This window comes from Saimiri boliviensis, chromosome 11 (assembly GCF_048565385.1).
Source record: "Saimiri boliviensis isolate mSaiBol1 chromosome 11, mSaiBol1.pri, whole genome shotgun sequence".
In the NCBI taxonomy this organism is placed as follows: Eukaryota; Metazoa; Chordata; class Mammalia; order Primates; family Cebidae; genus Saimiri; species Saimiri boliviensis.
In genome coordinates, this window is record NC_133459.1 from 101,616,147 (window position 1) to 101,638,409 (window position 22,263).

A 22,263-nucleotide genomic window follows, 5' to 3' on the forward strand; every position below is an offset into this window, starting at 1 on the left:
GCCATCCTGGGCCGCATAGGGCCAGGTTGAGCAAGCTTACTTTAGAAGAAGAGACTAGAGACATAATAAGCAGATAAGACTCTCAGTTGTTCGTGTCAAACCATTTTAAAAACACAACTGTGTTGTTACCCTAGATAGCCAATAGTTGCCATTGTTCTTGACTTTCTAACTTGAGATGTCTATGTTCAATTTTAGATAAGACTATCAGTCATGTAAAATGACCACAGATGGTCTGTAAGAAACAAGCTGGTTAAAGAGAATTGTTGGCTATGACTTCTCTGGGCCTATCTAAAAATAAGATTTACCTATTGCTTTTGCAGGCTTTCATGATGAAAAAAAAATTTTTTTTTTTACCTATTACTCCAGAATGAATAACATGGTACCCCAACCCCCATCGTCTCTACCTCCCAGACCAGAATACAGAAGTTTGAATTCTCCTGACCTGTGACTTTCTGAACAGCCATTTTCTACCAGGTAAAGCAGACAGAAGCACAAGGGTAATAAGACTCTCTTGCTTCATACTGTATAGCAAACCAAAAGTCAAAATTAAATTTTTGGGCATGGTGGCTCACGCCTGTAATCCCAGCGCTTTGGGAGGCCGAGAAGGGCAGATAAAGAGGTCAGGAGTTCAAGACCAGCCTGGCCAACATAGTGAAACCCCATTTCTACTAATAATACAAAAATTAGCTGGGTAGTCCCAGCTACTTGGGAGGCTGAGGCAGGAGAATCACTTGATCGCAGGAGGCGGAGGTTATAGAGACCCCACCACTGTACTCCAGCCTGGGCAAAAGAGTAAGACTCCATCTCAAAAAAAGACAAAATTTAATTTTGTATAGGAAAATATTTGGCAAATTTTGTCAATATATATCACTGCCAGAATATCACTGATCTATATATGTTACAAACCATTTTTGTGAACTCTTGGCATACAAACAACAAGCCTCACTGGTAACACCACCTGTCAGCACTAGATGAAGATTTTTACTTAAAGCTGATTGAACAGGAAGTCTGAAATCCACACTTCCCAGTAGGATGGACACCAAGAACCTGAATGCCTAGATTTATATGACTTTAAGTGCTTTGCCTCAACATCTGTGGCTTACAGAGGATTTGTATTTTCAAAACATTTAGAATCCTTTGAATGTTGCATCTATGCTTCACAAATGAGAAAACAGAACAGGGGTTAAGGCTAAGTGACTTGCTTAAGGCATTGAGATTTAAAAAGCAAAAACCAAAAAAGAAAAACCACCACCACCACCACCCACAAGTTCCATTCTATTTTCCTTCTTTTGGAACGGGCTGGGGAAACAGCTTTTCCCTTTATTTCCAAGGGGTCAGTTTACTGAACGGTCTCCTGGTACACTATAAGCTTTCAAAGCTTATAATACCAGATAAACATTTGTCAGCATTGGTAAAGGAAAATAATTCTTTCAGCTCCAAAAGTCTTTGTTAATTTTCAGAAAAGTAAAATGATGCAAAGAAATGTTATGTTTTTAAGCTGCCAATGAATTGCCATTGAGAGGTACTGCTCCACAGACCTGGAAAGGGTGAGGGGAGCCCAGTAATAGCAGAGCCCAAACACTGTGGTAACAAAATGTTCCTTTCTAGAATATACTTCCATTGTCTTCTGGGGATGGAGTAAGGAGGAGAATATACGAGCAACTGAATCTTGACTACTAGGACAAAAGAAATTAATTCCGAATTCCCTATCTGTATCATTTCCACCTGTGTTTATACAGGATATTTTTAGTTTGGTAGAGTTAAATTGACCACTGATTACCTTAAATGTTCTTTCTGAAGGGGTTTATCCTGTGCTGAGTGGTGCTGGGGTAATATTTCTTTCACATATGAACACTTAGCACAATCAGAGAATTTCTTTTAAATTAAAAACATTCCACAGGGTTCCTTTCTCATCTGTGGTATGCCACTCAAAAAGCACCTCCAAGTCACTTCACATCTTACGTCTAAAAGATCTAGCAAAGTTGAATTCTACCAACAGAAAAAGTTTTATTTGGCCAAGTGCAGTGGCTCACACTTATAAACTCAGCACTTTGGGAGGCTGAGGAGGGAGGATCCCTTGAATCCAGGAATTTGAGACCAGCCCTGGCAACATTGTAAGACCTTGTCTCTACAAAAAATAAAACAATTAGCAAGGAATGGTGGTACACACTTGTAGTCCCAGCTATTCAGGAGGCTGAGGCAAGAGGATCACTTGAAGCTGGAAGGTCAGGGGTTGCAGTGAGCTGAGATCATGCCACTGCACTCTGGCCTGGGCAAAAGAGCGAAACTTTGGCCCCCCCACAAAAAAAAAATAAGAATTTTTATTTACTTAATTTTTATTTTTTAGAGACAGGGTCTCCCTGTATTGCCCAAGCTGGTCTCAAACTCCTGGACTGAGGGGATCCTCCTGCCTCGGCCTCTTGAAGTGTGCTAGTATTACAGGCATGAGCCACCACACCTGGCCCAAGAATAAGAATTTTTCATCACATTTTTTTTTTTTTTTTTTTTGAGACGGAGTTTCGCTCTTGTTGCCCAGGCTGGAGTACAATGGCGCGATCTCGGCTCACCGCAACCTCCGCCTCCTGGGCTCAGGCAATTCTCCTGCCTCAGCCTCCTGAGTAGCTGGGATTACAGGCACGCGCCACCATGCCCAGCTAGTTTTTCGTATTTTTGGTAGAGACGGGGTTTCATCATGTTGACCAGGATGGTCTCGATCTCTTGACCTCGTGATCCACCTGCCTCGGCCTCCCAAAGTGCTGGGATTACAGGCTTGAGCCACCGTGCCCGGCTCATTACATTTTTTAAGAATAGTTTTTCCAAAAACTGAGAAGCAAGTTTTAACTATGTAACTTCACAAGCTGAATACAACTGCAAAGCAGTCCCAGTCCCAGTAAGTGAGGTGTAAAATTCTTTTGGTTATTTTAAAGGGCTTCTTTAAAAATAGAATATAAAGATAATTGGTATATGATTATATTCTCTAGCTTAGGCAGCCTCACCTTTAATGCATCACTGAGCAAACAAAGAGATGTCTTTATGTGAATAACTGCTTGGAAGCTTTCACAGCAGAACAGGTTTTCCATATGCAGGAGAGCGGTTATGACTGGAACCACCTAGAGCCTCCTCACTCCTCTGGGAGGACTGTGGGCTCTGTTCTCTAATGAGTTTAGCCTGAACACAGCCCTTATTCAGCTATCTTTCAGTGTGTGTATGGAAAGTCTCCCTTAGATATCCCTGTAAAGATCAACGTAAAGTAAAAAGGTCTTGGCCTGTGGTTATACTAAAGATCAGATTTCAGGGAGGTAAAGGTAGAACTGGCACAGGACTCTGTGCGCCAACCTCTAAATCTGGCTGTGTCTTTCTACATAATTCTCTGTCCCAGTGTCCCATTTCATTCATGTTTCTGCAGTATGCGTTACACACTGTACCAACCCTCAGGCAGAGTTTGGCCATTCTTTCAAGTCAAACACCAACTTTTCCAGCGACAGAGATGTATTAACATTGGTTAATATATCAAGCAAACGCTTATCTGCCCTCCCCCTTTTTATTCCGGGTCCTCTTTCGTAATAAAGCAACAGTGACAGCCCCCTTCAACACCAAAAAGGAGTATTTTGTGAACGTGAGTCTCAGGCCTGCTCACTTTGGTTTAAGGAGAAAGCTGCTCTCCTGGTGACTGGCTTGCCAGCTTAGTCAACTGTCTGAGTTCTGCCTTCCTTTTCTTCCTGTCATCTTTCTTTGGCTATTTCATCAGCCCCTCAACCAACTCCTGTCACTTTCTGTTTCTGAAGCCAGAATTTCACTAAAATGTCCTCTTCTCATGATCTTTATAACTTTACTATCACTCTCAGTCTAGGAATTCATAGTATAAACTAGTACATTAGGGAAATTCTTATTCTGACCTGACTTTTAATCCATTGAGCACCAGAAGCCAAGCCAACCAGAAACTAGGGTAAGAGTGAGAACAGAGTCAGAATCATTCTTAGTATATCAATAAAACACAGACCTTTAGCTTTGAGAAGTTCTGGCCATTCTCTTTTTCTAGTGATATTCTTGAGTTGTTTACACACTGCTTTGCCTATACAGATCCAGAAACTACAACCAAGTCTGGCTAGGAAATAATGGTTCCAAACACCCAATTCAGGGCCTGGCTTTATCCCAATCACCACATCCTCAATTCTAGACAAATCTTCTAGGTTCTTAGCCCTGGATCTATGCATGGGCTTCAGGCTGGCAATTCCCCCTTATACGGTCCTGTGCTACATAATGAAGGTTGGTCAGCAATGGACCACATATACAGTGGTGGTTCCATAAGAATATGATGGAGCTGAAAAATTCCTATCACCTGGTGACATCGCAGAGCAGCGCATTATTCACGTTTATGGTGACGCTGGTGTAACAAACCTACTGCGCTGCCAGTCATTTAAAATCTCTATGATGTTTGCACAACAACATAATCGTCTAAGGACACAGTTTACAGAATGTATCCCCCTTGTTAAATGACACATGACTGTATGTGCACTTTGCTGGAATATGTACACATCTCTCAGAGGGTTCAAAACCCCAAACTACACTGGACTTAAATGATCCAAATAATAACCTCACAAGAACATCAGCTCAATAGAGTATGAATCTTTGTTTTGTTCACTAATGTACCCTAAGTGCCTAGCACAGGTCCTGGGACACTGCATCCCGAGCAGACAGGGCAACATGATTTCTGGTCATGGTTTACTCTGAATACTTGGAGAAGAGCAAGAGTAGACTATTTTCAGGACCTTTCACATGAAGACCAAGATTTCTCCTCATGATCAAAATCATCCAAGAGAGGTGGTAGCTGCATTACTATCTTTTATTCTTTTTTGAGACACAGTCTTGTTCTGTTGCCCAGGCTGGAGTGCAGTGACGCCATCTCAGCTCACTGCAACCTCTTCCGCCTCCTGGGTTCAAGCGACTCTTCTGCCTCAGCCTCCCAAGTAGCTGGGACTATAGGCATCCACCACTACGTCCGGGTAATTTTTCATTTTTAGTAGAGATGGGGTTTTGCCACGTTGGCCAGGCTGGTCTCGAACTCCTGACCTCAGGTGATCTGCCTGCCTCGGCCTCCCAAAGTGCTGGGATTACAGGTGTGAGCCACCGCGCCTGGTCCATTACCATCTCAATATTAGATTTACTAACAATTTTGGCCAGTCTTGCTAGATAATCTAAAAGAATGGTTCTAAATCTGAAAGTTTTCAAGTTTATCTGGTGAAGCTGTTTCAAAATGCCAATCCATTCTCCATCTGCTTTTTTTTTTTGAGACGGAGTTTCGCTCTTGTTACTCAGGCTGGAGTGCACATTCTCGGCTCACCGCAACCTCCGCCTCCTGGGTTCAGGCAATTCTTTTGCCTCAGCCTCCTGAGTAGATGGGATTACAGGCACGTGCCACCATGCCCAGCTAATTTTTTTGTATTTTCAGTAGAGACGGAGTTTCACCATGTTGACCAGGATGGTCTCGATCTCTTGACCTCGTGATCCACCCGCCTCGGCCTCCCAAAGTGCTGGGATTACAGGTGTGAGTCAGTCCATCTTCTTTCTTAAACTTAGCTCCTCCCCCATTCTGATTACACAGCTCTAGTTTAGAGCCAGGTAATGAATAACTGCAAAAAAGCTCCCTATGTTACTGATACCTTCTTCTCCTACAGTATGAGAAGTGCGGATCTAAGAAATAATCTAAGCAGGATCTGAAAAGGAAACAGAAGTATACTGAGTTTACCAGGCTCTTGATAAAGCTACTTCCAACACAGGGAACAAATGAGTTAGATATGCCTTGTTCAGAAATAAATAAGGCAAAGGAAGTAGAGAATCTACCTTTTTTTTTTAAATTGCATTTTATGTTTTGGGGTACATGTGAAAAACATGCAAGATTGTTGCATAGGTACACACATGGCAGTGTGCTTTGCTGCCTTCCTCCCCTTCACCTATATCTGACATTTCTCCCCATGCTATCTCTCCCCACCCCACCATCCCTCCCGAGAATCTACCTTTAATACCAAGTCCATCTGTTAGGAACAGACCATCCATCAGATGGATCCATAGGGGTTAGGAGAACACAACAAAGAGACTGAGGAAGATAGAGACTGTATTTTTATTACGATTTGGTCCAAATTCAGTAAAAATTGGCAAAGTGCTCTCATTCCAAACATGCCCATCGTTCAGCTAATCCCCTCACTGTGGAGTAAGGAAAGAATGTACAGAATTATGAACCCCCTATTCCCCAGATAGGAGGGGCTCCACCTCCTGAATACAGGGGCCGAAACTAACCTCATCAACTATCCCCTCCTAATTATAAACTAGGTAGAGAAATAAGGTGCTTAACACAGGTGATCTCCTTCTAAACTTTATGATTTGTAAACATGCTTTACCCCACCTCCACTAAAAACCCAGCTTTTGCCAACCTCAATTCATTCTCGATTGGCAAACAAGACCAGAAACTATCCCCAGAATAATGTTTCTCTCTGGAAAATCTTGGGGAAATGGGTGCAATAAGGTCAGCCCTGCAAGATGCATTTTCCTTGGACTTATAATACAGCTTATTATACTGAGAACGCCATGTTCCCAACCAGCTTGGCCTCTTTTCTGTTACAAACCTGAAGTAAACAGATTCTACAGCAGCTACAAGTCTGTTACCAAGGCCACTGTATTGATCAATATAATTAACATTCACAATTCATCTAGTCCAGCATGACAAACCAGCTGGGCACTCATAAATGAACACTGGGAATCTTCATGTCTTGCTTGCTAAGAAATCTGGTGCTCAGAAGCTGGGGACCAAACCCTCAAGTACTGAATCAGAAATGGGATACCACCTGGCCACCCACAGGAAACTGAATTAGTTATTAGTTACCAAAGCAACTGGTCACATCTGCTATCTCTAGGACGCACCTATTTCAACTTCCAAAATAGCAAAATTCGTTGGGCATGGTGGCTCACACCTGTAATCCCAGCACTTTGGGAGGCTGAGGAAGGTGGATCACCTGAGGTCAGGAGTTTGAGACTATTCTGATCAACATGGTGAAAACTCGTCTCTACCTAAAAAAAAAAAAAAAAAATCACCAGGTGGCACATGCCTATAATCCCAGCTACTTGAGCAGCTGAGGCAGGAGAGTCGCTTGAACCCAGGAGGTTGCAGTGAGCTGAGATTGCACCATCGCACTCCAGCCTAGGCGACAAGAGCTAAAATCCATCTCAAACAAACCAACCCACGAAATAGCAAAATTCTGAAGGTGTCCCTTTCCCCTGAATCTTGCCTAAGTTACACACTTGAAGTGCAACAGCACACACAAAATTTAGTGCCAACTAGAGCCTGAGCTTCTGGCTAGGACAAGCATTGGCCCAGTTCCCAGAAGATTGTAATTCTAAAGAAGGTGTTTCAAAGAGAGAAGGGCATGTACAGCTTTTGAGCATCAAACTCAGCCTCTGGTTCAGAAGAGGCAGCCAAGGCTGCAGAGTAAGAATCAGAAGTTTGCACATCACTGCTGGGCAGAGCTGTTGTTTATTACTTTCAGGGTTCCAATGTACTTTCCAAAATTAAACTATTTATCTTATCACTAATCCCCAAACCTCAAACACCCTAAGTGAAAGCCTCCCTGTTCTTTAAATCAAGAGCATGTATAAATCAGGATACCAGTTTCAATTTTGGGCAGTGTCCCTAATGCAAAGGGTTTAAAAGTTGTTTCAATGGTGAGAAATTCAAGTTACTACCCCCTTATGGTCTAAGGATATCCCTACGCCCACTGCTACTGGGCTAAGAAGCTAGAGGCATATATTCAGATGTCTTCTCACTGACCTCCTATTTCTGGCATTATAAAGGGATCTATTAAGGTGTTGGAAATTATCATAAATTTCTCACCTGTGGTTCTCCCTACTTCCTTATACCTATGTGAAAGGGCTGTAAGTTAGAAAAATCACCCCAGCCAACTGAAAGGGAAAGTGAGTCAAAGCCACCACGTAAGTCCAACTTACATTCTCCTAAGAATGATTATCTCACATTATTTTTTATTTTTATTTTTATTTTTTTTGAGAAGGAGTCTCACCCTGTCACCCAGGCTGGAGTGCAGTGGCGTGATCTCGGCTCACTGCAACCTCTGCCTCCCAGGCTCAAGCAACTCTCCTGCCTCAGCCTCCTGAATAGCTAGGATTACATGTGTGCACCACCACAGCTGGCTAATTTTTGTATTTTTAGTAGAGACGGTGTTACACCATGCTGATCAGGCTGGTCTTGAACTCCTGACCTCGTGATCTGCCCACCTCAGTCTCCCAAAGTGCTGGGATTACAGGCGTGAGCCAACACACCCAGGCTATGTCACGCTATTTTATTCAATAAACATTTTTTGACAGTGTTGTGTGCCAGGTACTCTGCTATACATATGTGTGGGATATAGTCCTTGCCCTTAACATGTTCCACCTAGAAAAGTCAAGCAATGAGCAAGATTCAAATATCATCAGGTCAGTCCTTGTAATAAAATAGTTTGAGAAGTACTACATTGAAATCAAACCTATTTTTGAAAGACATAGAAAAGCAAATTTAGTTTTGATAATCTAGTATGTGAGCTCCCTATTTCAAACACTCCTATAGAATCAGCTCTGGAGCTTCAGGGGCACCTGCATTTCATATGAAGAGCTGTACAGCTGAGACAATACCAGAAAAATCCCACAAGTGGCCAAAATGCTGGTTTGAATGTGTGTTAAGTTCCTGAGTTGAACTCTCGAGGCATTTATAATGAGTCTTTTGGGAAGCTGCGGAGCACCCCAAAGAGGCAGGTGACAACACCAACAACCTCAGCCTTGTTCCAAGCCGTAAGGACAAACTGCAGGCTGGAAATTTAACCTCTTAGCAGTCTGTGGACTTGCAATGAAAAGACATAGTGTGGCTTGGAGGCCTGCCCTTCTACATCAGGGTTTTAAAACCCAGGATCCATGAGTTTCAGAAGTCCCATAAATCCTCTGACAGCAGTCCCACAGATTTTAGTGCTCCCGAATTTTCCTGAGGAAAGAACCATGATTTTCAATAAATTTCTTAAAAGGATCTCTGACTCAAAGAGTAAGAATCATTGTTCTACAGTCTCTAATCCAGTGATTCTCAAGAGTATTCCCTCAAATAGGCAAAAGAGAAGCATATTCCAATTTTCTATCTTCCACACTGATCTGTCTACTTATTGACCTCTCTTCTAAAATTAGAAACAAAGATAGAGGTGTGTGTTTTGAAAATTCAAGGTGAATCTCTCTTTTCTACATCTCTAAAATAAAGCGAACAGTCATGACAGCCTGAATAAGCTTTCCTTAAAGTCTTTGAGGAAGGAGAAAGGGTGAGTCTGGCCAAAGATGGCAGATTAGAATCTCTGTCCTATTAACTTTTTTTTTCTTTTTGAGACGGAGTCTTGCTCTGTCACGAGGCTGGAGTGCAGTGGTGCGATCTCGGCTCACTGCAACCTCCACCACCCGGGTTCAAGTGAGTCTCCTGCCTCAGCCTACTGAGTAGCTGGGACTACAGGTATGCACTGCCATGTCCAGCTTTTTTTTTTTTTTTTTTTTTTTGTATTTTTAGTAGAGACAGGTTTCAGCATGTTGGTCAGGATGGTCTCGATCTCCTGACCTCATGATCTGCCTGCCTTGGTCTCCCAAAATGCTGGGATTATAGGCGTGAGCCACAGTGCCCAGCTTGTCCCATTAACTTTTATGATAGGTCGGTCGGTCGGTCTGTCTGTCTGTCTCTGTCTCTCTTTTTTTTTTTTTTTTTTTGAGACGGAGTTTCGCTCTTGTTACCCAGGCTGTTTCTCTCTCTGCTCCCCACGTTTCTGGAACCACAATGAAAACAGGTCATGGCCCAAAAGCTCTGACGTGAGGTCAGGCCACTCCTAGGGGAAAAGGGACAAAGTACTTCCCATTATGTACGAGGAAACCTACATCCCAAAGGTTCACCTTAACAAAATTAGTAAGTAGTAAGTATTAGAAAAGTTGGAGCCATATAATAAAAACAGAACTTTCAAAATCCTCATTGCTCAAAACTCAGTATGAATGGCTTCATTCAGGAGGGCTAAGTGAATGAAAGATGGTTACACTCACCTCCTCTAAGCCTCTTGTCCCTTTACCCTGTCACTCCCAAATTTACCATATAGTTCACACTGAGCCATGCATCATTGTGGATCAGCATATTAGCATTTTCCTTGGCACACAGGCTCAGAGGGATTCCACTAATGCCATCGTATGCTTGCAGGTTCAGGAGAGAAGAGAAAAACATGTAAACAATAGGGTGTGCTCTCATTGGACAGTTCCTAAAATTGCGAAGAAGTAAGCCTGAGGCAGGTCCAAGATGAACAGCACGGAACAGTGAGCAGTCCCAGACCCCTCCTGCTTATTATGCCTCATTTCCATCACACAGCTGAGTACAGGCTGTCCACTTTAAAACAAGTGAACCAGCTTGGGCTGGTAGAGGAGAACACGTTAAGCTCATTAAGCCCCACAGATTAAGTACACAGGCACATTAGCGGAGGCGTTGACGCTTTCACAGTAAGAAAGCAGGAGCATGCTTAGAGAATACTGCACCTGTGGTTCTCAAAAGTACTTTCCCAATCTCTAACCCAGGATTCCAAATACTATCTTTTACCAGTAGTTCATTAAACTTTTTACTTTGTGTCCCATTTGGGTAGTAAATGATTAAGCACCCAATGTATAACACTAAGCAGCACCAATCATCACCTACATTCTGAAATTAAGGCACCTGGCTGAATCCTTTAAAAAATTAAACAGAGATAGAAACAAAAATGAAATCAGTCTTAGTCTCTCAACAAAGGAATAGATGCTCCACTCTAGTTTTATGAGTGGTATGCAGCAAAAGCCACACATTTCTATAGGAGAAAATCAGTTTCTTATAATTAGGAACAGGCTGTTAAGAGCAATGAGAAAACAGCTGGAGTACGTATCTAAAATGGTCACAGTTCAGAAGTCTTTGGAATTATTTCATGTAATTCAAGGATTCTACTTTGGGAAAACCCCCAAACACCTGCAGTTTAAGGAAATAAACTTCTGTACTGAGAGTGGCCCAGTGTCTGACAAATACCCACATTCTATGAATGCATTATACATTATGGGAAATGAATGGGGGAATGGTAAGGTAGAGCACATCTCAGCTCCATCAAAAGTTCTAACATCTCTGTCTATACACCCAGCCCCCGAAATCAACAAATGTTTTAGAGTTCAGTAGCTATGAACTCTATATAAAATAACATTTTTGTCAGAAAAAAAATTTTCCTGTTGAAAAGACATTCCAACAGAAACTTGTTTTGGCTCTTTCAAAATTAGGCTCCCATTTGCACTATTGTGTTGCACCATCCAGAAAGTTAATAAATAGGGTGACCACATAAACCAGGGGACTTTTCAGAGTTAAGGAGGCACTCATTGGACAGCATGCTAGGAAAACAGGTATAAACCAGAACTGCACCAGGCAAACTAGGATATATGGTCACTCTAGGTACAAAAACTAATGAATATTTACTAAATGTGAATCCTCTCAACCATCTATATAGGTGGCACTATTATTGTTCTCCATTTTATAGATGAGAAAATGGACACTCTGGCAGGCTAAGTCACTTGTCCAAGGTCACACAACTATTAGATGGTAGAGACTAAAGGTAAAACTGACTCCAAAAATCAAGTGCTTAACTTATACTGCACTACTACTCACAGTTTTAGGAACAGAAACGGGAAGTTAAAGGGGTCTTATGTAACAGCCAAGCAACAGTGGGAAAAGAACTACTCGAGATAAAAAAAAAATATGGAATCAGAAGAGGACAGGGAACTGCAATTCTGTGTGAATTTTTAACTGCTTACTACACAATAGGCACTAATAGTATTGACAATAACCAAAAGGAAAATCTGTAGTAAGAATTTGTCTTCAACTTGGGATTCTCAGATTTCAGGCTGGAAAAAACTCTGGGTATGCTCACATGCTGTCCTTCACACATGACAGGAATGCTTCTGATGTACCTCATTAGCATGTGTTCTGAATTACTTTTCAGTTCTGAATTATAATAAATTATGTGTCCAGTATAATCAGGGTGGACATTCCTTATAAAAATTCAATACTCACATTCCTGAACTTGAGAAACAGGTAGGTATAAATGATTCTCCTTTACTCGCCAGTTCCTTTAAAACAACCCCAAGAGGGCATTAAAGTACTTATTTACAGATCATTAACTACTTGGAGTGGCAGAGTAAACTTGCTAAGAGTCACAGGCAACTGAAGACCTGCATGATTCTGTGTAACAAAATATCCTTTATAGACAACTTTCCAGGAATACTATATCGAGGGTGGGCACGGTGGTGCATGCCTGTAATCCCAGCACTTCAGGAGGCCGAAGTGGGAAGATCGCTTGAACCCAGGAGTTCAAGACCAGCCTGGGCAACACAGGGATTTCCCCATCTCTACAAAAAATAAAAATAATTTTAAAAAAGAATCTTATATTGGGTAAAACACTCTGGATCCAAATGACACACTCTTGATAAAAGCAAAAGTATACATTTGTAACCTTGCCAGCAAAAGAGACAACCATTGATCTAGAAATCTAACAGATTTCTTTCTGTTACAAGCTAAATGTTTAAAGGAACTTGGAACAAAGTAATTTGGAAACCAGAATGTAACTAACTAAACCAAGTAAGAAAAAGAGAGGTAATCAATATCTGTGGAGAAATCTTGAAAAGAGGATCTGCTTACACCCCGACTTCTGTTTCAAAGACTGCTACTAGAGCAGCAGCCACTCTAAGAGAATCAAGAGATACTAACGATGTGAAGAAGACAGGAAATGCCAACTTATCAAATCTCCTTTCAGTGAGATTCTGACAAGTCCTGGTATAAATTCTATAAAACTGTACCAAAAATTAACCATAAGATAACTGATGAGAAAAGGAGTATCCTGGATTTTACCTATCAGGTTAACACCCAAGCTGTACCCACTGGGGCTCTACTTGCTGTGCTTCCTAAGTCTCAGCTGACCCTTTTGATGAATCAGTACTACAGAGGTTCATTCAGATAAAGAATAACCTGTAAATGAAAGTAGTTTCTTTTGTGCTGTTCTCCTTCCCCACATTTTGCTCGTCGTAAAGGTCTGACTACACAGATCCTAGGTCAAATGTTTAATGGATCACTCTGGAGAGTGCCCTTAATGTTGAGAAGTCCAGAGAAAAGCAAATGTTCTGATAGGTCTTGCAGAGAAACATGCTTATTGTAAGAGCTCTCAACAAGTTGGAGATTTGGGTTTATACTATGAAAAAAGAATCAACTTGACACAATGTCAACTTCCAAAGGTCCAAGGACAGTTATCACTCCTGTACACAAAACAGCAGAAAAAGAGGATAAACCACCAGTGGTTATGGGGAACTAGATGACTTACTTGGTTTGACGGATAACAGCCAAGATTAAACAAGGATCTTCTTCAGTTGTGGTACAATGTATAATTACTCTACAACTCAAGGATTCCTTCTCTTACCTCAAGCCATACCATCTTTCCTAGCTATACCATCTGAAATCACCAGTGACAATCGCGAACTAGCCTTACAGTGTGAATCATACTACAGCTATTAATATAGTCCTGTGAAAATTTCTTTTAGAACTCTGTGTCAGGAAAAGTTGTCCTCTTGAGGAACTGACATGCATTCTTTCCCATGCCTGTTAAGGAAACAACTATGATTCCTCTTATCCTCTAGCTGCTAAAAGTTTAAAGTTGCATGTGGTGATCAACCTCATCAACTAACTTAGCCCTGAGGTTAACAAATTTTTTTTTCATTCTTTCTACAGTTTTTACTCCCTTTTATATAAAATATGTGTCCTGTGTTATAAACCACTTCAAATGTCCATTGAAGAATATAAATATGTGAACAGACTTTTAAAAAATTACGCTTGCTATCTTAACTCCCCAGCATGCCTCTATCTCCACCTGTTCCAAGAAAGTAGGCACTTATTTGGCAGATGAGGAGATGAATGTACAAAAGCTAATTAATTTGCTCAACTAAAGTCAACCCTTTAGTTGACTTCTGGATGCCCACACATCTCAAATCTTCAATCAAACCAACAAGCCCCATTTTGTTCAGGAGCAGTGTAATAGACGCCACGGCATACGAAACTCAGTAAGTCATGTGTATTGCTGGGGGATCTAGATACTTAGGCTTTTAATTGATGGATATCCACTCTCGACCTCAAACAAAACAAAAAACATGAATAAAAGCTGGCCTGAAAGTGACACTGGGATCTGATCTAATTGAGGACCAACAAAGTCACCCCGAAGTAACCTATATCCTCTGGCATCAAGAACATCCTCAATTCCTGAGAGGCCTCAGGGGTTCAGAATGATCCAAGGATTACTGGTCTAGAGCCAGGGTAGAATTCCCACAGGTGAAGGGCTGTACCACTTGAAGAGGTCTTTTTCCCACACCATTAATACCATGCCAAGTTACTTTTCTCCCCTCTTACTTTGCCCATGCTTTCTCACGTTATCAACACATGGCAGAGGTACAAAAGTGACAAGTCATAATGTTCAATTCAGCAGAAGTCTTGAAAAACAGATTGCCTAGGACTTGCTATATGACCTTGACTAGTCTTCAACTGATCCATTAACTAAATAAATGCCTTTTATCATCACTAGGGGAAGGGTAATCAGTCATCATAAAGCACTTTATTACAAAGTCCTACGTAAATTCTAAACAATAAAACTCAGGAGAGGAAGATTAATAAGAAACACGGTGGGACACATTTACCGGCAAATGGAATCTTAAAACAGGGTCTTCCCACATTCCTGGCAGAGCCTGTTTCTTTTAGCTAATGGAATATTAGTCTAAAATCATTAGCACTTGGCCTGACAATAACGTACATTAGCAATATTCCTCCTGGGAAGAAGAGAGGAAAAGGGATAGTTATTGCTGGTAGGTAGCCATATGGACAGCTCAGTCACTAGTTAGCCAGGTGGGCAATTAATATTTGAGTACCTACTATATGCTGGGTACAGAGCTAGGCACACTGGATACAAAGGTGAACAAGAATCTCCACCTTAATGAGTTTTACAATCTACAACATAGACTTTGTCTTATCAACAGTGGTACTTTCAAGAATACAGATTTACTAACATAAAGGCAAGTAAGAGCAAAGATGCCAGAGTCTGGGAAATTCAGGAATTGGGGCTTTCCCATTCTTTCCTCTAACTCCTCTGAGGTCCTACCCTCAATCATTTTGCTTATAAGGACTGCGACTGTTTCTCCAAAGAATAGTGTAGATTGCAAAGGTTCACTGTACCAACTGAACTGACGACACTAAAGTTAAATCAGATTTCTCAAGAGTCGAGGGATCTTCCACAATCTTTTAAAGGAATTAATAAATTCTTAACTTTGTGAGAAAAAAGAGCTAAAGCACACAATGGCGACCTGTCTTTTTAAATCCTGCATTTGATTTCTGGAGTGGCAGGTTAATTCCCTTAAAAAAAAAAAAAAAAAAAAAAAAAAAAAGCCATCTCTCCTGCTTAAGACAGCTTAACTAGTTGAAGCCTCAAGGACTTAACTATTCCTGCAACCCTTGCTTTGTTCAGCCCTGCATCCCATTAAACACTGCAGGCAGAGACAGCTTTGTAAGACTCCGTCTTTATACAGAAGGGAGACATTTATCTGAGTTCTCAAAGGCTTCAGGAAGGTCACCTCTTTGTAAAGGTTCTCTGGTCTACTGCTAACTGGGTGCCAGGTGTACGGAAAATCAAGATATGGTTGGCAGTAAATGATCAGAAAGCAGTAAGGATCCCAATTCCACCACTCAGAGCTAGTTAGACTAAAATCTCCAAAGGTTGTCATTTATGAGAGAATTGGAAGGGTGTCCTTTGAGCTCAACCCACTGCACAATAGATCAAACTTGTTCTGCCTCAAAAGTACAGTCAAGAATGAGCAATCGTTCCTTACCACCCACCACTCCAACCCACCCAAGTTCCCTTCTCCAGGGATGCCTAAGTGATCTATTCACATGACTAGGATCCACCTGTATCCATGACAGTGTCTCCTGTCACCAACCTCCAAATGTCAATTTCTTACATATTTCGAAGTAACGGAAGGCTGTAGAAAGTGAAAATCGTAATTTTCAATTTCCTTTTCCCCTCATTGCTTTCACCTGTATAGTAGAGCTAGCTTCACGCATTCTTTTCTCTTGCCTCCCAGCTATCACGCAGTTGTTGGATAAACCGGCCACTGCTCCCAAAGATTTGACGGAAATTCTGCCAGATTTACCCACTCACCTGAAGGGAGATTTTCTGAACACCCCATGTCCATGGACTGGTCACAAGGGTCGGCTGAGTTGGCACACCCCCTCCCACTCTCGTCTTCGAGGCCCTTCATCCAGGAAAAGTCAGCCGCAAATTTAAGGCCTGGCCCTGCCGGGTTTCAAAACGATCCCAGAGGACTTGGGCCGAGGGACAAAGGAAAGCGAGGTCAGGGGCGGCCTTTCCAGCCCGGGATAGGCCTGGGGCCGCACGGCCGCCACCCCCTACCTCACCTCCGCCGCCTCCAGTCACCCCAACCCCAGCCTCAGAGGTCCCGAACCAGCCAGAGCCTGGGCTTGCTCGCGCCCCTTCCGCGAGGCCGGAGCCCGAGCCCCCGCCGCCACCCAGAGCCCCCGCACCTTCTTGGGCGCCTTGGTGACGGTGGCCATGAAGGAGTACTTCTCGGCGTCCTCGATCTCCTTGGCCTGCTTCAGCTCCTCCCCGACCCCGGGCAGCGGCATCGCGTCAGGCATCGACATCCCCCGGCCGGCCCGGCCCGCGGCTGACCCGCCGCCCCCGCCTCTTTCCCCCTCCGGCGTCCGCCCGCCTGCCCGCGCGGCGCCCTCCAACACGCGATCGCCCACCCTCCCGCCGGGCCCTGCGTCGAGCTGCGTCGACTTCTGAGGTGCTGCGGTCCGCGCCTCGTCTGCGTGGCAGCCCAAGGCAGCCGGACAGCGAGCGCGGCCACCAGAGAACCAGAAGCAGCAGCTCCGAGCTCCGACCTGCCCGCGCCGCCACCTCCGCTGCACGCAAACACGCACGCAAAGCGAGGGTAGAGGGCGGTGACGCCACGTCAAGTACTGGCAGCTCCTGGGAGGGGGGAAGAGGCGGGGAGAAACGGCGCTCTGTCGTGACGTCACCACGCTGGGCTGGGCCACAGAAGCCGCTCCTTCTCTTCCGCTCCAGTGTGAAGTTCGCAGAGTGAGCGCGACCCTTTGTGCCACCAGGTGGCGCCATCAGCCCTGGGAGCAGCGCGTGGTTCATGCAAGGATGCTGCGGAACCGAGAGGTCTTTGGGGTGCGGGGCTCCTGGCGAGGCCTCAGAGGGCCATAAAATGGGTGTTTGAGAGGAAAGACCAGAGCCCCGCACGACACATCCTACAGCCATTCCTAGGAAAAGTCCGGGGCTTGAGGCATCCCACTCACCCACTGATCCAGCCCCAGGCCCTTTGGATTAAAACGCCTTCCCAAGGGGCCTGCTTCTTGGACTTCATAGTGGGCAGAACTGACTCAGAGTAGTCTGGTTTCTGCACAACGCTTTGTGACTTCCTCCATCACCATCTCTTGCTGGGCCTTCCCTGTTTACAAAACCCTCAGGCCGCAAAGCTGATTTTTAAGCCGTCATTGGGATAGGGCTGATGGGTGTGAGGGTGGAGACCAGGAGGGCTGATGGAGAAGTCCCCAGCCAGAATGGCTTTTCGGTCCTTGCTCCACCAAAGCATTAGACTCTTCCAGCTCTCCGTGGGCATCCAGGACATTCATGGACCGTTCACACCCTTTTACTGGGCCCACTATGTACAGTCCCTGTGCTAAGGCCCGGATGGCAAAAGGGCGTGTGACACATTTTATGTTTTGCAAGGCTTAGTTCAGCTGGGGAGGCAAAGTCTGTCTGTAACCTAATGTCAGCTGAGGTAGCTTGTCCTCTGAGATTCAAATGGCATTGGCTCCAATTACCATGTCCTGTGGAAAGTCCAGTGCCCTCCCCGGATTTCTGTGAATTACTGGGAAGACTTACATTTTCATGATCACCTCTGGCTCTAGTTTTTTGCCTCGTCTGGCATTTCATTCGCTATTCTGGTCTTGTGACTGTTTCTGTAGCTCCTGGGGTCAATTCAGCCCCTTCTCCTTTCAACCCCCACGCCGTTTTAAAGCAACTACAAAAATAAGGTTGTAACATGTAGTAAAACGTTTAATAAAGGTTTGTGGGTCACAGGGGAGAGATTACATCACATAGCAAACAATTTAAGATCACATTTCTGAAATGTTCTGAAAAGTTATTTTGGCTGTCTCGCCACTGGGGATTTCTCAATGGCCACAAGACCCCACCACACTCCCTAGCCCATTGCCATCTAATCTAGCTTCCTCCCTTTCCTTTCTTCCCATCCCTGCACCTCATCCTTCCTTCCTTTATGGACTCTGGAAAGCCAGATTCTCCTCTGCTGTGCTGAGCAACTCCGGTCTTCCCAGTGCCTTTTCCCTAAATTCCTCCCGAGGACCACCTTTCAGCACCCAGAAACCTCTCAGGTTTTTAACAGGGTCTGCCCTTTCAAGAAGGAAGTTGCGGTTTGAAATGACATTTTCCCCACCGATATGTGTTCAGGGCTGGGGAAAGTGTGAAATACTCACCTGTAGGGCCATAAAAGTCTTAGTCAGGGTAGCCCGTGTTCCAGCCACCTAGCCTCATGAGACTGTTTGAAGAGGGCTTGTAGAAGCACCTGGAAGAATGCACCTTTTGCAGATCCTGATCTTGAACTGTTAGAATTCTTTCGTCTGCTCACTTTTTTGAGCACTCAGACTTCCCTGTCAGGGGCATCGCTGTAGCAGAAGGGGAAGGGAGATGGAGACCAGAATACCAGGCTCATCCATGAGAGTGCCAGACTGGCATCTTTCAGCTGGGGGTCAGGAGCCACACCTGGTGCACTAAGGACTCTGTGGACATAAGGCTCACAGTGGCTTTCATCCTTGTGGGTTTGCCCAAACTGTTGTCAGAGCCCAGGGATCAGGGATGCCTGCTCAAAAACCTGAGGCAGAGCCCATTGGAACCAGGAATGAAATCTTGAGTCCTTAGAATAGGAAAACATATGACTTAAGATAATCTTTTTTTTTAAGAGAAGCATCGGTATGTCTGTCTTTTGGATTTGATTTTTAGAACGTGCTTTGTCTACACATTTTGTCTCTCAGTCCCCAGTTCTGCTGTGCATTAAGCATCTAGACCGTAAGCGTCCCGGAGATTGAAGTTCAGTCTTTCCTTGACTCCTCCTGGACCAGGTTTGCCCTAGCACCAGGCTCACAGTGTTGTCTGCTGTTGCTGCTGCAGCGGAGGACGACAGGGCCAGGCCTAGAGCATGCGGTACCTTAGCAGTCTAGGCCAAGAAGGAGACCAGCAGGTCAGACTCCACTCCTCTGAGCGGCTGGCCTGAGGGGAGGTTGATGAGCTGACGACGGAGAGCCAGGCGGCTCAGACTGGAAAGGGGAAGGGCAGCGCTCCTACCCTGGTAGAACGCCTTAGGCCTATGTGGTTCAAGTGAGGTCAGGGGCCTGGGATATTCTTGGAAACCAGCCACCGCAGGGGACATGGGTGGCTGCCATCCCTCCCACCACGTGTGTGTTGGAGATCAAAGAGCTCACCCAGCCAGGGAGTGTGACAACATAATATTCGTGAGAATCATTGCTCTCTGTCCCCCATCCCCAAAGCCAATCCTAAGATAGCCTCACACGGTGCAGCTAAGGTGATTGCTTCTCATTAATACCAAGAGATGACTTGTCTTCAGCCCACCCACCCAACCTGACTCAGCAACTCTCCTGGCAAGCTCACTTCCCTCAACAGTGCAGTCCACACAAGGGTGAGAGACCCCTCTACAGGCCAGTTGGAGAAGAGCAGGGACCCAAAGACAAGATGCACCTGCTGTGTGTGGTGGTGGGAAGTCTCCAAGATCTCCTCTGTGGAGACCAGAAAGGACCCCCGCTAAAAAGGAGTGACCTAAGGGCAGTGGTGAATCGGAATATGCTGTCATCAGAAATGTAGTGGCATTGGGCTACCACACGTGGTCTTGGTCTGGTTAGCCAGATTCATTCTTTGTCCACCCCCAAATTTATGTTCCACATTCAATCATTTGTTCTTTTATTTACAAAATAAATATATTGAGTGCTGAAAAAGTGCCAGGAGCAGGGCTAGGTATCAATCGGGACTACAGAGACAAAGAAGCTCGGGTGCTGATCTGTACGTGGGGACAGGTGATGGGGGTGGGGTACAGTGGAGGGTGAAGGGATGCCCAGGAAGGCTGCACCGAGGGAGATGCTGCTGGAGCTGAGTCTTGACAGATAAGCAGCTGGGCAAGGGAGGGAAGATTCTCCAGGTTGAAGAAACAGACTGAGAATAGGCAGGGTGATGGAAACAGCTTGGCATATTATGGGAACTGTAAATATTGCCGTGTGGGTGGGGCACAGGGAGCAACACAGGGTGGAGTGAGTGCTCACGCCAGAGCCAGATCCTACAGGGCCTGGTAAGCTCTAGGTGGGTGGTGGCTATGTCTGCCATGCTGGGGAGCACAGGAGGAGAAGCAGGTGTGGCTGGAGGGCGGGGGGCGCTGCCGAGAGAGAATGAGTCAGCTTGGGACATGCTGAGTTTGATGTGTCTGTGGAGGGCACTGTCCCTGAGTCTCAGGTGAGCCCAGGTTGGCACATTTCAGAACTGCTGGCTCTCTGCCAGTCAGGCTCCCCACTAGGGGGAGGCTGTGCTCCTCCTGAAGGCCTTTCATCTCCTGTCAGCCAAGGTGCTCATTAGCCTCCTGGAATGAAAGTGCAGAAAAACTGCAGAGATCTTGGGTGGCAATGGAAGTCCGGAACAGGTGAAGAGGGTGGTGAGCGAACCCTCCCCAGCTCCAGTCTTCTTTCTGTCCCAGAATTGCTACCTTGCACAGCTCTAGGAGGCACCATGACATTGTCATTGTTGTGGAAGGTGCCCTGGAGGACCACTTCAGGCTGGTCACCTACCTTGCTGGCCCTGAGGGACCCCCAGAGGCTGGGGTCCCTGTTGCAACTCTGCGGCGGTGGGTGCTGGTTCTCAGGCTTCCTGGCTCCTACTGCCCACCGAGCTCCCTCCCTCCCTCCTCACAGCCTCTTCTCCTTCCCCTTCTCCAGTTCCAGCAGGAAACATTCCTCCTTCTCTGTCTCCCACTCTGCTTATTATTATCATATTTATTATGATCATTTACTCTTTAATATCATTTTGAACATTACAGGAAAGAAAAACCCGTGAAGATTTTTTAAAAATACGTTTTCATCTTGTTAAGTTCACTCCTGGTTCTTATCAATTTGCAGAAACTCATTTTGACATACCTGTAATTGGTAGTTTCATGTCCTTTTGTGTTCTGCTTTGATCAAATTACAACATGTCAGAAACACATGACCCATGCAGAGAACATTGACATACCTGTTATTGTCCGTGTTTCCCAAGCATTCTGTCATATTGCTTTATGAGTTTGCTTAACTGTTTTCCTACTGTTAGGTATTTGAGTTGCTTCCAACTAGTGCAATATCATGGAATGGGCGGAGGTGGTTTCAGAGTGAGTATGGGGATGGCTTTCAGGCAAAAGAGGCAGATAGGTCACGGCACCAGGTCCTGCTAGAGAAAAGGGAGCAAAAATGTAAGTAGTGGGGCCAGTTGTACTGGCTGTAAACAAGCACCAAGATCAGGAGACACCTTTTGGCCCTAGAGGATCTGAGGTCCTGTGTCTGGAACTCGTGAGAGCTGACTCACGGCGAGGCTGCGTGGTGTGGTGTGAGGAATCAGGAGAACTGGGCAGAGATGTGGGCTCAAATCCTCCCTCTGCTACCAACTAGGCCACTGGTATCCTGGACCTTTTTTGACCTCTACTTCCTCGTGAAACACAGGTTGATAACTCTCCGTCTGAGGCTTGTGATGACCTACTCCAGTAACATCATATACATGCAAGAGCTTTGAACAAGTTGCAAATATTGTGCAAATGTAAGAGAGTAAGATGTGGAGGGAAAAGAGCTATTGATGAGAATTTGGAATTCTCTCTGTGCTCCAATTCCCAGAGTGACAGGAATAAGCAGAAACCCCGCCTGCTGCAGGAAAGGATTGTCACTGCTGGTTTTGAGTCCTTGTTGACACGTGGATTGTGTCTTGTCACAGAGGAGAGCTGACACTGCCCCAGCCACGAGCAATTGCTGCTTTCCTGGCCCAACCCGGCCGGGGTCTGGCTCTG

General features: G+C 44.8%; 1 protein-coding gene across 2 annotated transcripts in view; it reads right to left on the minus strand.

Moving 5' to 3' along the window:
• The window catches only part of AHCYL1 (adenosylhomocysteinase like 1), a 41,719-nt gene extending 24,638 nt beyond the window's left edge, over positions 1-17,081 (minus strand). The window contains exon 1 of one of the 2 annotated variants that reach the window (XM_003933424.4): positions 16,673-17,081. In XM_003933424.4, the coding sequence (XP_003933473.3) occupies positions 16,673-16,792 (120 nt within the window). In that variant the 5' untranslated portion in view covers positions 16,793-17,081. Of the gene's footprint in view, positions 1-16,289 lie in introns of both variants that reach the window. The other variant, XM_074381287.1, reaches the window with a different exon arrangement.
• Between the last annotated feature and the right edge of the window lie 5,182 nt (positions 17,082-22,263).